The 15,642-nt window shown below is 47.6% G+C and overlaps 2 protein-coding genes across 2 annotated transcripts in view; one reads left to right on the top strand and one right to left on the bottom strand.

Annotated features, from left to right (window-relative positions):
• Window positions 1-339, bottom strand: part of OAZ1 (ornithine decarboxylase antizyme 1) — a 4,394-nt gene extending 4,055 nt beyond the window's left edge. The window contains 1 exon segment of the mRNA XM_010566620.1: window positions 158-339. Within this exon segment, the coding sequence (XP_010564922.1) occupies window positions 158-273 (116 nt within the window). The 5' untranslated portion in view covers window positions 274-339.
• Window positions 340-2,242: 1,903 nt separating this feature from the next.
• LOC104831212 (junctional sarcoplasmic reticulum protein 1-like) overlaps window positions 2,243-15,642 on the top strand; it is a 31,256-nt gene continuing 17,856 nt past the window's right edge. The window contains exon 1 of the mRNA XM_010566630.1: window positions 2,243-2,316. The gene's annotated coding sequence lies outside the window, so the exon portion shown is untranslated. The remainder of the gene's footprint in view (window positions 2,317-15,642) is intronic.

The raw sequence follows: 15,642 nt of genomic DNA, 5'->3' as shown, positions 1-15,642 counted from the left end.
TCCCACCCGCCACGGAGCACCCCTCCCCTCCCCCCCGGTCACGGGGGAGGCGACCGGCGCTCGAAGGACGAGGAGGATCAGGGCGGGCCCTGAGGGGAAAGGAGGAGGCGGCGAGCGCCCAGCGGTGCGAAGGCTGAGGGAGGCCCTGGCCCCTCACCTGCTCTGTCCGGTACTGAGGCTCAGCACAGCGGGCATGATGGTGCTTTTATTCCCCTCTTTCTCTCTAGCGAAGCAGTGACTGTTGAGTATCCGCTGCAGGGAGGATTTCACCATCCGGCCGCTCTGGTCCGAACCCCGAAACCCTCCGCCGCCTCCCGCCGGCCGCTCTCCAGGCGCTGCTACACAAAATGGCAGCACCGCCGCAGCGGGTCCTTATATACCCTTCCGAGGCCACGCCTCCCGCCGCGGCAACGCCCCACGGAGCGGGCCACGCCCCCGATCGGGAAAGGGCTCCCGTCCGGTGAACGGCCCGATTGTCCCTTAGAAAGTCTCGCTTCGCATTGGCTGAAGGGAGAGCGGGGGGCGGAAGAGCAAGCTCTTTTCCTATTGGCTGGCAGCGCGAGGGGGTTCAGCATTGGCTAGAAGGGCGCCTGGCCGGAGAAGGGGGGGAATAGCGGTCTCTGATTGGCTACGCCCGCCGGGGTGGGCGGAGTGTGGCTGGGTTCGGCCGGGAGGCTTCAGCGCGGCGCCCCAGCCCTCCCTCCCCTCAGAGGCGCCGGTTCGAGTCCCGCGTCCGCCCCCCCCCCGCCCCGCGACTGGCTGAGGTAAACTGCGGGGGAGGGGAGGGGCCAGGCCCGGCCTGGCGCATGCGCCGGCGGGGGGAGGAGCGGGGCGGCGGTGGGGAGCTGCCGCCCCGCTGTCCGGACCGAGCCGGTGGGCGTGAGGGACGGCGGGGGGTCCCCGGGCCGCGGCTGGGGAAGGAGGGTCGGGGTCTCCGTACGGCCGGGCTTTACAGCCCCGGGGCTGCCCGCTCGCTGGTGGAGGCAGCAGAGGGGCGGCAGCGGGGTCTTCTGTGGGGAGCAGTGGGCCCGGAGGGCATCGTCCTCCTCCGATCTGCCGCGCGTAAGCGTTTGTCGGCTCGATCCTGAGAGAAACTTGAATTAAAAAAATAAGAAGAAAATTCCCCGAGTACTGGAGGGGGTCCCTAAAAGGACGGGCTGAAGTTGTGACCCGCTTTTGGGGTGCGCGTTCTGGCCTGTGGCCGTGCTCCAGTTGCAACGTCTCCCAGTTTCCCTCCGGCCTGTGTGTTGTGCTGGCCGGTGCCGTAATTTATACCTTCGGTTGTGTGGGGAACGGGCAATGGTTAGTGGTAATCTTTTAGACGGAAAAAGGCTTTGTGCTGCACCTTCATGAGGAAGTGAATAAATCCTGGTTATTTACATAGCAGAAGTTGGTCTGCATCCCCACCCCCAAAACAAGAAGCCCGTAACGCCTAGCGCTCTGCTTTTCATCTCCCGCAAGGATTTTGGAAAGCCGAGGCTTGGCGATACGGTTGGGTCTTTCTGCAGCCCCACGGCAAGAATAAAGTCTGGAGGAAAGGATGTGAATTTGAAAATCAGACACCCCACTTCTCTTTTGGACAATATTGATGAAAACACAGATTCATCCTGTTGGGGGTGGGGGTCGATCTTCAAAATCCATCTTAAAAGCAGCAGATGTGTACAAAAGGTAAATAGGTTATAATTTCCATGACAGGAGATCTTTGACTCAGCCATTTCTGAACATTTCAGCCTGAAAACCAAGTCAGAAGCACATCACAGAAGTCAGGGCACATCCTAAACAGTGGATCCTATCCTATATGGAAAGAAAGCTCAAAATAATGGTTTAAATGATGCTGAGTCAGGTATGCCTTGTAAATTAGGTGGAAAAGGTGTTTATAGAGCCAAGGAAAACTACTAAGGATACATTGTAATGATTTTCAAAATCATGCTTTTTAAAAAAAAAAAATTGTAGGTGGCTGTATTTCTCTTTTCTTAATTGAACTCGGGCTATGACATGCCTATTTTATTGCCTTCAGGTACCATAGCGGCATTTGGGCACTTTTTATTTTTTAGGTTTCTTACTATCTTGCTTATTTTTATTTGCTTTAAAATATTCCCATCCAGGAGCTCTGAGCACATGGATAGTCCATTGATTGGTTCCACTTTGCACGAGGATAAATGTCTAAATCCCCACCCACCTTCTGTGTCCTGAAACTGCTCTGATTGACTATGATGGAACAAAGTGCATTGCCAAAAGAAAACACTGTCTGTTCTCCTACAGATTAGATGAGAAGCCTAGCCTGGCCAGCAGCCAGTGACTAGTCTGGGAGTCATGGTAAGTAAGAGGTATGAAAGAAAAATCCTTTTCCTGCTGCAGGTATCTGCACTTAGCTCCCAGAACACAACATAACCGAGACATTAGTGCTTGCTTTCACCTCGCTCTCTAGATTTGGCTGTTGATTTATGAAGGGGAAGCTGACTGCCGTTTAATGCATTACCCAGAGACCAACTTGAAACAATGGGATAGCTGCAATTCAGGAATATCCAGACCAAATGAAACACATCAGAGAAGATTTAGCAATTCATGTTTTGTATGTTGGTTTAGAACGGTTTTCCTGATGGGGGAATGAACATACTGGTCGATGGATGGACTGCCTTAGCGTTTTGTGATAGGCTTCATTATTTCTAATAACAGCATTTGTTATTTATGTAGTAATCCAACTGTAATTCCTTATAATGGCAGTGTCAGGGGACATCATCTTTGCAGCTGCTTTCCTCTTTACTGTGCCACTGGAAACAGTTTTGCCCTGTGGATACCTGTCATCTCAATGGGCCATCATTCCATTTTACAGTTGAGTGACCTGGGTTGCACTGTGGTGCTCTGTAGCCTGCAAAAAGCCCAATCAACTTGTTCTGGTTTTGTGCGTTAAATATCATGTGGGATTAGTTCCAGCTGCAGTTTTGCTGAGATAGCTTGACTTCCAGTTTAGCAGTGACAGTGATTCATAAATCTTTACAGAGAAGCCTCTGACTCACGATTTCAGGATTACCAGCTGAGGCAGTTTGAGATGTTGCCATCTCCAGCTGTTTTTTTACCACTGGTTTACCATGATTACCCTACCCATGGCAGCAGAGTAGGCAGAAGTAACTGTGTGTCAGTGTCTCAGTTGCTCCAGCTGCATTCCTAGTTTGGTACTGTAGTCCAAGCCCATCTCAGTCCCTGGTATTATCTAATACACTGAGCAGTGAACCCACACAGCTGATGTGTGGGCATCCATTCCTACTTCCAAGTCTGCTGTGGCACAGTAACTTTCCACACAGAGGCAAGATGGACAATTGCAAATAGAGAATCTCATCCACCTAAGTCCTGAGGCTCTAGTTCATCCCAAGTCCTATGCTGGTGTCCACAAGTACACTATCAAAGGCCCCCTCATTCTGCTGGCTCTCAACTACCACAGCCTTCCCATCTCCAAAAAATATATGTTTCAAAGGACCAGTGTAGTCCCCAAAGCAGGAGATGCAGCAGGGAGCTTAGATCAATTCTCTCCTGAACTGCTTACTGAACTCCTCAGAGGAGAGCATGCAGCGAGTCCCACTTGTTCTGTGTTCTTACACAAGCAGGTCATAGCAATTAGGCTGTAGGGAACAACCTGGGAAAATATCTTGTACAGTCTGAGTTACTCAATAACCAGACGTGTTAATGGAGAAAGTACAGAAGAAGCAACACAACTGAACCCCACATTAGGAATCTAAGCTGAAATTGTTTCAGGTTGAGGAAAGCCAGAGAGTTTCATTTTCTAGAATTTCCTTTTTTAGCTTGTTTCAGCATGCTTTTCAGCCTCTTTTAACAAAAGAGGTCTCAAACATTAGTCAAAATCACCAGTTAATGATTCTTTGTCAAGCTTTTATAGTTTTTACTTTCTGAAAGATACTGGATTGGAAGAAGCAGCACAGGAATAAGTTAAAGTGGAATTCAAAACTGGTAGCTGATGTAAACAGATGTTAGAGCAAGAAATGGGCCGGGTGAGTAACTGAATGTCTTTCCTCTTCATTATCTGCTTTCAGGTTTGCAAATGTTAGTGATCAGATGACACGAAACTAGTGAAAGATGTACAGGACCCAACACACTCGTAAGACTTGCTCGTTCTCAAATCCTGCACATTGATATCATAGTTGTATCACATGTTTTATTTAGAGAAGGAAAGATAAACTGTTCTGTTGTTTAGGTGATTAAAACATAACTAAACAACATGGCTGCAAATATTGGTGCTTTTGTGTGTTTTTCTGCCACTGAGGAGGCTATTGGAGAGTGGGCTGCTGCAGACTTCGTTGAAGCAGCTCCTGCGTCCATGTTCTAGAGGAGTAACAAAGCTCCAGTGAAGGTGAATGGAAAAAAAAAAAAGATATTTGACATGTAGCAGAAACCCCCATATATTTTCAGCTTAGCTGCATCACGCTGTCATAGATCTTCTTGAATGTGGAAACAGACGTTTATGACATTTAGCAGCATCATGGGAATTAATCTATGTCTGATTTGCTGACTAGGGAAGTACAACAGAAAGAAAAACATGAGCTCTGTCTTAAAGCATGTGCAGTCCTTACATAGCATTACACACTTGGTAACTCCCCAAAAATGGTAAAAAAAAAAAAAATTAATAAATCGAGCCAGACTATAACATCAAGTGGTTCCAATAGCCTTTTCTCTCTATTTCCACTCCAGAAAGACTTTACTTGTTCTTACATTTTTAAGAGTCATCTAGAGATGTAGCCAAGCACCAAAACAGGACAGAAACTGACACAGAGATGTCCATCATGACATGTTTTCACAGAAATCATTGTGTGTGATGACTTCTCTGCCCTGTAATTTAGCCAGTGTTAATCCCAGAATAATTTAAATGTTCATCTTGGTCAGCTCTGTGTGGAGACGAAGTACAGCAAAATCTTGCGAGGTCTTTATCGAAACACTGGACAGTGTTATTTTTAAACTTTGTAAGACCTATAGTTTGTAAGTCTTATAAAGCAGGGCTCTTTAAGTCTGCCCATCTCCATCCTTAGAACTTCTGGTTCATTTCCTTACAGGTAACAGTTAACTACCAGTTATCTAATTTTAAATACTCCCCCACTAAAAACACTATTTGGTGTGTTAGAATCTATTCTGATCTTTGTGGGACATGTAATTAGAACACTTTTTCTAGCTGGAAAACTCTCCTCATTTTCATTGTCATCCGTGCGAGAATGATTTGATTTGAAGGTCAGGTTTTCTGCAGACCCACTTGTGCTGGAAGGAGACTCTGCATGCCACTGCCAAATTAAGCCGGAATGCTTAGATGTTTACCAGCACAGGGAAGAATTTATTTTCCAAGATCTTTGTGAGATATTGAACTAGAAGAAAGCAGTCACTAGTGTGTCAGGCCAACAAATGTCTGTACTTCTTACCAAAGAAACGTTGGATCTCTGCTTTCTCACTTAAAAACAGCTGGTATGAAGAGGACTATGTATTGAATGCAGATGAGGTAACAGATGCTTAAAATGCTTTAAAGTCTCGTTATCTGATTTAGGGGTGTAATCCAACATATTGCTGGTCACCTGATAAGTGCTGAGTTGTTTTCTTTAAGGTTGCAGGATCAAACTTAGCAGGCATTGCTGTTCAGTTTCCATATAAAAATAATGTGGGGGTAAGGGGAAAAGTTGGAAGTGAGAACAGGAAATATAGTCAGCTAGAGAGTGGGTTAGCCAACAGCAAGAGACACAAGATATGGTCAGAGGATGGCACCTTAACATTTCTGGGGAAAGAAGTGTGCTTGAGCAGTTTGTTGTTATGGTCTGTAATTTAAGAATAATGTTCCACAAGCTTGATTTTTTTATTGATTTTTCTCTGGGTGTTGCTGCCAGTTATGAACAAATGGTCACGAGGAATTCAGAGGTAGTTACAAAACAATAAAGTGGAAGACATTGCAACATCCTCCCTTCCACAATCCATTTTCTGTTTCGTTTACATTGGGCCAGATGCAGCTAACATCTCCATCCCCTCCTCTCCCTCCGCTCCCCCTCAGTTAGCGAGAGGTGGTTAAGGTCCGGTTCTTGCGAAGGCTGCAGTGCCACAGAGGGGAGTTCGACTTGGAGAGGAGATCGAGCACTTTCCTTCCCGTTAGCATGGGAGAGAGCGGTGGGGTGCACAGCACCTCGCGGAGCCGGGTCCTGAGAAAATGAGCCCCCCTGCAATCGCATGTAATCAGCATTTTGGTGTGCAGCGGCTTTCTGGAATTCTTTCGTGAGCATTTTCTTCCTCTGCTGACCCCTTTCCCTTGCTTGCTTGCTGGAGCCTTTGTGTGGTGAATTTATTCATTTATTTTTTGCTTAGCTTCACTTTTCTCTTACAGAAGAGTTCAGCACAATCTGATGTTTCTTTGCAGGATGGGCCACTTTCACAGCCTGTGTGTTGGGAAGGCGAGCTGGACGGCATGGCTTATTTTCCTTCAGTTCCTATTGTGCTTATATCAGTCAACCTTAGGGACAAGGAAGTGCACAGTACAGCTCAGCTTTTGTAACTCGTAATTTCATTTGGAAATGTTATCAAAACAAACAGATGCCAGCGGAATGAGCGTTAAAACCTGTGCAGAATCTGCTCTGTCAGAAACGAGTTCAGAGTCAGTTTTGCCTGCCTAAACATTTCGCCCAGCAGCTCATTAAAATGGATATATTCAAAGGAGACTTTTCCCCCCTGATTAGATCATTCCTGTGATAAGAGCATTAATGAGCATATTTTCCCATAAATAAAATGAACGAGCCTTGAGGGCAGGGAAGGTTATTTAGCCTGCAATAAGTTATATCCCACTCTCGTCCTTTAGAGAGTTGCGAGTAGGGGAACCAGTTCACCCCTTTGCTGTAGCTGAGAACAAGCCTGAGAACAGCCTCTGACCAGCAGAATTGGCAATTTGGGATGTCTTCCAGCTGTATATTTGTGCTGCACACCGCTTTATTTTGGGTATAATCCCTGTGGATTCAGCACTTAGCAAAATCACTGACCAGAGCTCACCCAGAGCTGTGCTAACAGCCAGGGCAACCCTCAGGGTGCTGCAGGAGGGACAGGGGAGGCCCATCCCCAGTAGCAGTCACTTTTGCCAGCCTGTTTATTTGAGCTGCATGCAGCCGTGTGCTTTTTGCCCATAAGCTATCTGTGTTTGAACCAATATTTACTCATGGCTCTGTGTATTGAGACAGTCAGCAATCCCAAGTGAGAGCAGAGCTGGAACCAGTCATCAGGCCATCTTAGCAGCTCAGGTTGTTTACATTTTTTTTAAAAATCCTCTTGAATTTCAGGCTGGTGAAAGGTGGCAGCTTGACAGCTCTGGTGAGCCTTTACCTACGCAGCAGGTAGAGCAATGGCAACACAAGCTTCCCCTGCAGCATTTCCCCCTCTGACCTGCCCACCTGCTGTGCCAGGGAAGCCCCTCTGAGCAGTGGATGAGGAGCAGACCCCTGACCCATGCAGGCCTTGGCATCTCCCCATCTCTTGTTCTGTAAGCAACAAACTGAAATCCAAAGACAACCGGTGCTATAGTGATGTTTATAAGAGATTGTCAGAAAACTGCTACCAAATAAGCTACCAGGTTGTCAACCCACTTAGGAGTAGAGGCTTTAAAATGAAAGCAGCTCTATTTCATTGCTAGAATTTTCCAGTTTCCCCAAAGGTTTTTATTTATGAAGTCATTGTAGGTACAAATTAACTTTCCCTGCCCCCTGTTTGTTATTAACTCTAGAAGAAGCTGAGATTTGAAGGGTTCATTTCTTACCCCACTGGAAAGGGGTGACTCGGTGCAAAGCACTGCAATGTTTTCCAGCAGCACTCCCGAGAGCATTGCGATGCCTGTCCCTATGTTTCCGAAGTAACCAGGCTTTAGGGGAGCTATTTATTCCTGCATGTCCTGCTGTGTGTAAGCCCAGCAATCTCATGCAGATACCCTAAATCAACCCACAGGGCTTCCCACTGCAGTGGCAGGGTAGCCTAATCTTTGGGGAGTGCAAAGGCACACTTCCACTCAGAGCTGAGCATGTGCTCGTAAGTCTTAATAAGACCAATGGATTTCCTAAGGTGCTAGAAAATAAAGAGGTGGCATAAGGAAGGCAAGAAACCTTGAAATTACTATTCGGGATTGGACCAATAACCTAGTTAGTTTGATTTCCTGCTTACAGTGACTTTTACCAAGTACTTCAGATGACGATCTGAAAACCTACTGCTTCAGAGGTGTATGCAAAGAAAGGGAGCAGCTGTGATTACAGAAAATAAACTGTCTGGACAGGAGATAAGAATTAGTTCTGAAATTTGTTTTTTGTTCCTCTGGACATCCGATCCCCATCTAAATGTTTGTCCTTTCTTGAGTCAGAAAATTTCCATTTTGGATTGTCTGGTGGGTATATCCTTTCAAATTGCAATGCAGATTGTAATGGTGCTCTGCCTGCCTGGTGCTCCCCTGGACTTTTGTACTACAGCACATCAATTTCTTAGCTCGCAGTTCCTTATTCCCTGTGATGTTTTCATGTTTGTTTGGCTTCACACACAGACATATCCTCGATATCTGGCTGCCAGCCGTCAGGCAGCAGTGAAGCCAAAGATCATGCACTATCCAATTGGGCAGTCTCAGCCCATCTTCAGACTCATTGAGCTCATTAGGGAGGAAAATGTAATCAGCTATCCTTCAAGGAACAGGATGTGACAGGAAGTAATGAGAGTCAGCAGGTCAGTCCTTAACAGCTGTCAGAACAATGTGCACAGTACGGCAGCTCTGTAGTTCTGCTAAATCAAGTCACGGGCTTAATGGGCTAGAGCATGCACATTAAAACTGATCCCTATAGAGATCAGAGCGTGTCGCGGTGGCGGCAGCAGATCCTACACCATCCCTGTGACCACTTGTATTCATTAGACAGGGAAAATAGGATCCGTGTTTTACATGTTTAAGCTTCTAATGCTACCTCTCAGTCTTTACAGCCCTCGTTCTCCCTTTGAAGGCTGTAACTTACTGTGCTTGTGTCACTGTGGATTGGGAAACTGAGGCAGGGAGAAAGGACCAGCCTCAAGCTGTACAGAGGCAGAGCTGAGATTGGGGCTGAAGAGGTCTCACACCTCTGCTCCCTTCAAGCTGCCTCCTTTGACCTTGAATCCTCTGGAAAATGGACTGGGAGGTTTAGGTCACTTTTAAAAGTCTCCTCAATGTATCTTTGAAATAAATAAAATGTTCTCTTGAACCTAAATTATCTGTCCTTATCCTGTCTCAACTCTCATTGATAATCCTCTTTGTTGCCTTTAAAAATATTTATGGGAGATTATTCTTTGGCAGTAATAGTCATGTTTAATTCTCTTTTTTATTATATTGGGCTTTTCTTTCAATGGTTTCCTGATGTCTTGCCGTTTGGTATTGTTAGGTTTATGTAATGCGGTTTTAAGATTTTAAATGGGTTCAGAAATACGCTTGCTTGTGGTAACTGGATACTTTTCCCCATGAACTGTTACGGAGGTGGCTGCAAGTTATCAATTTATACAAAACTTTATTTTTTTTATTTTATCGTTCTCATAGTGATGTTGATTGACATGACCACCACCCTGGGCCTCTGCACAGCTCTGACCACCATCGCTGCAGCCTGTGTGTTTGTCAAGCAATGCTAATGCGATGGCACTGAAACTCTGGTTATTTGCATCACTATTTTTGCATCACTACTCTCAGTTTCCCTGGGACTTTAAAACTCTTTGAATTTTAACAACGAGCCTTTCCTGAGCCTCACATGCAAAGCAATGCAAATAAAGTTTAATAATATATAAGGCTTGATTAAGCCTTTATCGTTCCAGTTCAGACTGTAATACCGCAGGCTGGGACCGAGGCGTTCAGACCTGCATTAGGACTGGCGTCTCCAGGTCGCTGTGGGGCGTGGAGGGCCTGTTGGGTTTGTGCTGGCAGCTAGCAGCAATTCTGCATCCAGCCTTGAATGTCGATCAGAGAGGACCATGTCATCTTCTTCTTGGTGCTGAGCTTTGTATCACAGAGGGTATTAGTTGCCATTGCAGAAGGCCATATAACCTATACTCCTGCCCCCCAAAAAAGAATTAACGTTTCAGGAATCATTCCCAATGGATGTGTCTAACCTGTTCATAAAACCTTTCGGTGGTAGAGAGGACAACATTTCCCTGCCCAATCTCTTCCAATACTTTTCTGTCTTTGCTACTCCAAAGTATTTGGGCTTTTCCCCCTTAAATTTGTGACTGCTATTCATCTTTCTGTTACCATGGGCAAGACAACAGTTTCTCTTCAGTCTCTCCTCATTGTATTCATACAGGACACATTCAAACTCCTTTTCTTCGGCCAAAATACTTCTTGCAGCAGTTCCGATGAGACCTTTTTTCCATGACCTCCAGGTATAACAGCTGTGACACATTTGTTTGGAGGAAACTGTAAGATTAAGAAAAACAAGCTGTTCTTAATTTTCCTTGAAAATAAGCTATTGTTGTAGTTCTCCAAGATCCGTGCTCATTATAGTACTTTGAAAAGTTTACCAATCTCAAGGCACATGCAATCCAAGGGAAGTCAGCTCATGTATCTTCTTTGATTGGCTTTTCATCTGGAAAGATTTCAAGAGCTCTTGACACAGCTTTATGGGGACGTTGAGCACTGGGACTTCCCCATGCTGCAAGGATTAGAATCCCAGTTTCAGACACCTATGGGTGGGATGTCTTTACTGATGGAGGCATAGGGCTAGGAGAGACCTGAGTCAAATCCAGACCTGCTGTCTACACGTGGTCCTAGGATCCCATTCATAAAGGTACAGTGCTCCACCCTCACAGCCTCCAGTGTGTCCCCTGCAAGGCCATTCCACAAGCCAAGTGCTCTAAGAGTTATGAAGCTCCTTTTTAATCCCAGTTATATTTATTTGTAGCCAACTTTTTTTCCAATTGGTTTCATGCCAACATTGTCCTTATGCTTAAATAGATGTCTCAGCTGTCTCTTGGGTGCTTTTATGTGTAGCAATCCTACCATTTCTGGCCTTTGTTTTGTTAGGCTAAGCAAACTGAGATCGTCTTCTGTAAAAGCTTCCTTTCTCCTTGTTATGCTTCTTGTCAAGGAAGTATCTCAGCCATCCAAAATCTTTCCCACACAAGCTATATATGTAAAGCATCTTTCCACGACGACCTAAGTGCCATCACCTCTTAGCTAAAACCCAACTATTTATAAATGCATTTGCTGGATGTTGGAAAAGGAGCTAAAAAAGCACACACATCCAAGCAGAACAAGGAGCAAAAAGCTTGGCATATCTACCTGGGGGTGGTTATAATTCTATGAGGATGTTAGGGCTTAGGCTGTTGTGCTTCATGAAAGGGCTGTTGGAGCCTCAGCACTGGATCCTGTGATTCATTTGGGTCTCTGCTTTGATGTTTTGTTGAAAGCCTTCTTCAGTGGTCTGGCAAAGGGATACAAACCGGCGTTGGTCTGAACCACTGGCTCAGTAGTATCTAGGTGGAAGGAGTTTGGCAAAACCTTACACTGCACCACAAAAATGTTGCTTAGAGATCTCCCACCAGGCGCCTGGGCCTGAGTCTGTTTAGCTCTTATGTGCTAATCTTTAATAAGGAACTAAGAAAATATATTTTTTGTGTGTGAAAACTGGTCGCTTTTCATCTTTCTTCACACTCAGAGCTAGAGGTCCTCCTGACATGGTTCCCATGAGACTGGTGGTATGCTCCTTCAGCCCTGCATGCTTCTACCAAGCAGCAAGTTTCTGAGGATGGTGGGTTTAGTAGGCATCATTCAGGGAAGAGGTGCCAAAAGGGGCTCAGAAACGATGCTGTGACTTGATGTGCAAGAGCAGCAAAGTTGCCAGCCACAAACTTGCACCCTGCTGTTCTGCAGGTTCCCGAGATGGACATTTGAAAGCTCTTTTAGTTGCAAAAGCCTGGAGCTCATATTTTGGGCAGATCTGTGCTATAAAAAATAGTTGAGCTTTTCATAGCCCTGTGTAGGTTTGACACCTGGGCAGGGGACATATGAGGGCTCAAACCCTGTCCTCCTTCCTCCTGAGGGGGCTGTGGGTGATGCTTAGCGCTGAGGAACTCCTTGCCAGTGACTGAAGTATGTTCCTCCATCTGAAAGGAGTGGAGATGGGAAGGGAATTGAGGACAAAGAGGAAAAAGGATTGTGGTGAGGCTTTGCTTGACTTGGGGATCTCCCTGCTGTTCTTCAGGGCTCGGGCTCCATTCCCCAGTCTCATGCCCCCAGCTCCAGCAGTGTTCAGCCCCCTTTGGGCTGTGCTGTTGGGGAGACGGTGCTGAGGATGCTCACGTCCCCTTGCTGCCCTCTAAAGCCTCTCAGCACGAACGTGATACCAGCATCCATCCTCAGCACGAGCACGCGCTCTCCTCGCAGGGAGCAATCCCGCTGCCGGCTGGTGCTTCCACGGAGAATGGGGAAGGTGGTTGCCTATATCTGCAGGGTGCTTGGACACCCTGTGTGAGTAGAGGTGCTGGATTCCAGGAGAAGCCAGGCTGATGGCACGAGGCTGAAGCAAGCACTGCTGCAAAGTGCCGTGGCCTCCTTCCTCCCCCAGCCACCCGTCTGCATGCAGAAACAATGGTGCCACACCAACAGCATCAAGCGGTGCTTCCCCCGAAACCCACGTACTCATTTTCTCTGTGCCAAAGCTGCCCTGTCCCCTCTCCCCTCCCCAAACCAGCCCACGTACCTGGGCACGGTTGAGGCTGCGCCAGGGCTGAGTAAGGGTGACTCAGAGCTGGGTTCAGCCATCCCCTGCCCGCGCAAGGAGAGGAGCTGGAGCGGGTCCCACCTCGTGGCGTTAGCATCTCTCCCCCATTCCTCCTCCCCGTCACCCAGCACCTCGACTCCTCACCACTGGCGGGTGGAGCAAGACTAAACTGGTCTCTGCATGCATATCGCCTTTGTCTGGTGTGGGTGAACATAAACTGCTGGAGGGAAGCATTTTAACGATGAAAACCATGCGGGGCTCAATTGTTCCCTGCATCCGTGGAAAATTACTCCTGCTCACTCTCCCCTTTGCTTGAGCAGCTCCAAAACATGCTTGTAGGGGAGGGCAAGGAGGAGGGAGGTGTATGTGCCTGTGGGGTCAGAGCTGCTGCTTTTTTTTTCCTGCCTCTAAATGATTTATTCTGAAAGACTCTCGCCTTTGTGTCATTGGGAAAAACACACAGCAATCAGAAAGCGTTTTGGGGCCAGCCATTTAAATGTCACTGGGAAAAGAATAGAAAGAAATGAATCCCTGACATCCCAGTGATGCGGCCCCATCCCCCATCCCTCCCTCCCCTTCCCATCTGGCAGAAGCAAAAACAGATGGGAGAGGTGGCCGTGGTGGGGCCGCAGCGGAGGGTGCTGGTCCCACTGCCCACATGGGCTATGGTCCATCGCTGCCGATCCTGAGCACCCACTGGGTGCGAGCTCCCCTGCGGTGGGGGGCACTTCCACGGGCAGGGGATTGGGCAGGGACATGGGGGCACACACGCTGGCCGTGGGCACCGCTCTGGTGCTTAGGCTGCCAGTTGCCATCCCGTGAACCCGCCCTGGGAGCTCTGTCCGTCTGTCCCCTCCGCGGCCCTCATCCTTCGGGGCTGACTGGGCACTCTCCTCCTGCCTCTTCCCCTTGGATTTGCTTTGCCATGGTGCTCCATTTTTCTTTTTTTCACGTTTTTCAGACTCTGCCTTTTTTTACCTGAATTTCTGGCTCATTTGCACACCCATGTCCTTGATTCTTTTCCTTCTCCCTTTTATACTTCCCCCCTCTCTCCACTCCTAGTGCTGCCCAGCTTTGCTCTTTATCTCCTGCCCTTGCTCTCGTTGTGTTTTCTTTGTGGTCCCGACGACAACATTCTCAGGTGTAAGAAAAGGAAAATCCCAGTGATACATGGCCGCAAGGCTTTCATTAGCGATCAGGGCTGACTTTTTGAATTCCCTGTGCAAACCATGCCTTCCCTCGCCTCTCTGCATTACCCCTGCACTCCCTTCCCCACCCAATCCCTGGTGCTGTGAGACACGTGCCAGCACCGCCAGCCACCTTCAGTTATTTGCACTGTGAGGATGGAGGTTGGAAGGTTCAGGGCAGAAACCTTCCCAGGAGCTGGCTCTGTGCTAGGCCTGGATTTGTCCCCAAAAACCAGAGAAAATGGGAACAGATGTTGCAGGTCGGCTGAGCAATAGCTGCCGTAGCCAGTCACAAGTGGTGAGCGCCCGAAGGAGGAAGGCAGCGGCATGGATGATGTATTGTGAAAGGGATTAAGCTAAATAAATGGCAATTATAGGCTGGGTGTCGAGGATGATTTCTGATTGTGGGATGTGGCAAGCAGTGGATCGTATCTCAAGAGGAGGAACAGAAAAAAACTGTTGTGTTTGGACACTGGAAGCTGAATGGAACAAAGCTCTGGAAGATACTGTTGTATGGTTGGGGTTGGTGGATTTAGGGTTAAACCTTGCAACAAAAATGCAAAATACTCTAGTAAACTCATCTAGGATCTTGTACAACCCATCTTAGTGAATTTATTTACCTTTCTGTGATGTGGGGAGCACGGCAAATATTATTCCCTCTATTTACTGAAAGGGAAGCTGCAACACTGCAAGGCGGTGGGATTGTCCCCGGTCAGAGCCCACAGCAGGTCCAGACTCGGTTCTTGGCCTCGGTCAGCCTCTGCCTTTGCCCTAGACCCTCCTGCACTATTTTCTCCAGTCTGTGCACTTCAGCCCCATCCTGTTGCAGAAATGCAACAGGCTGCCCTGACAGGCTGATCTCCTCTCACCTGTGGTGTGAGCTGGTGCTTATCTTCAAACAGTCCCCTTGCATCGGTGTTCTGGCAGCTGCAACACTTTTTGCACCTAACAGTCCTGAGTTGGGCTTTTTTGCATATGTTCTTGCCTTTTTGATTTGTTTTCTTCTGCTTTGAAATCCCTCTTGTCCACCCGGTGTCTTTCTGAAACATGGTAAAAGCCTTCTTCCCAAGGCGGGGATGGAACAGGAGGCAGGCTGCTTTTCATCCCAGGTACTTAGCTGGGGCACTGCAGCCTGGGGCTGCCCGGGGGGTGCTTCAGGGCTGTCACATGAGCCACCCGATATAGCCATTGCAGATCCTTTCACTCTCTAGTACTCAAATTCAGGTTTGTTGCAAAATCTGATGCCTATAGCGACCGAGGAAAGGAAGGGAGCTGGAGGCATCTCCTTCTACAAGCAGAGAGCCGCTCCTGTCATTCCCCTCTATTTGTTCACTTTTTTCCCCCAAAACCTTGAGCTTTCAGCTTTCTCTACCCTGCCCAGGCCTGGACAGGACAGCAGGGAGCGATATTTAAAGCGTTTGTGAAACTGCAGCTGAACTTGAGTAGCTCTGCAGTGACCTCCTCTCCCTTCTTGGTTTTGAATTCTTCACGTCCCTCTTTTCCACATAAGTGGAGAGCTGCTCTATTTAGGGACTGGTGAACACCCCATCAAAGGCGTCTCCAGCAACAGGTTTCTGTGGTTCTTAGGTATTGCTTAGGGTCCCAGTTCACTGGCTTGCTCATGGTTGCTAAAAAGGCACCGGAAAGATGGAGTGGGGATGCAAGGCTAGAGCCAAGCTCATCTTAGGTGTGGCTCTCAAGCCAGTCTCTTTTTGCAAGCAATTGCTCAC

The sequence above is a fragment of the Haliaeetus leucocephalus genome, unplaced genomic scaffold (assembly GCF_000737465.1).
Source record: "Haliaeetus leucocephalus isolate CR32 unplaced genomic scaffold, Haliaeetus_leucocephalus-4.0 Scaffold215, whole genome shotgun sequence".
Lineage (NCBI taxonomy): Eukaryota > Metazoa > Chordata > Aves > Accipitriformes > Accipitridae > Haliaeetus > Haliaeetus leucocephalus.
This window is presented reverse-complemented; position numbering and strand designations above follow the sequence as displayed.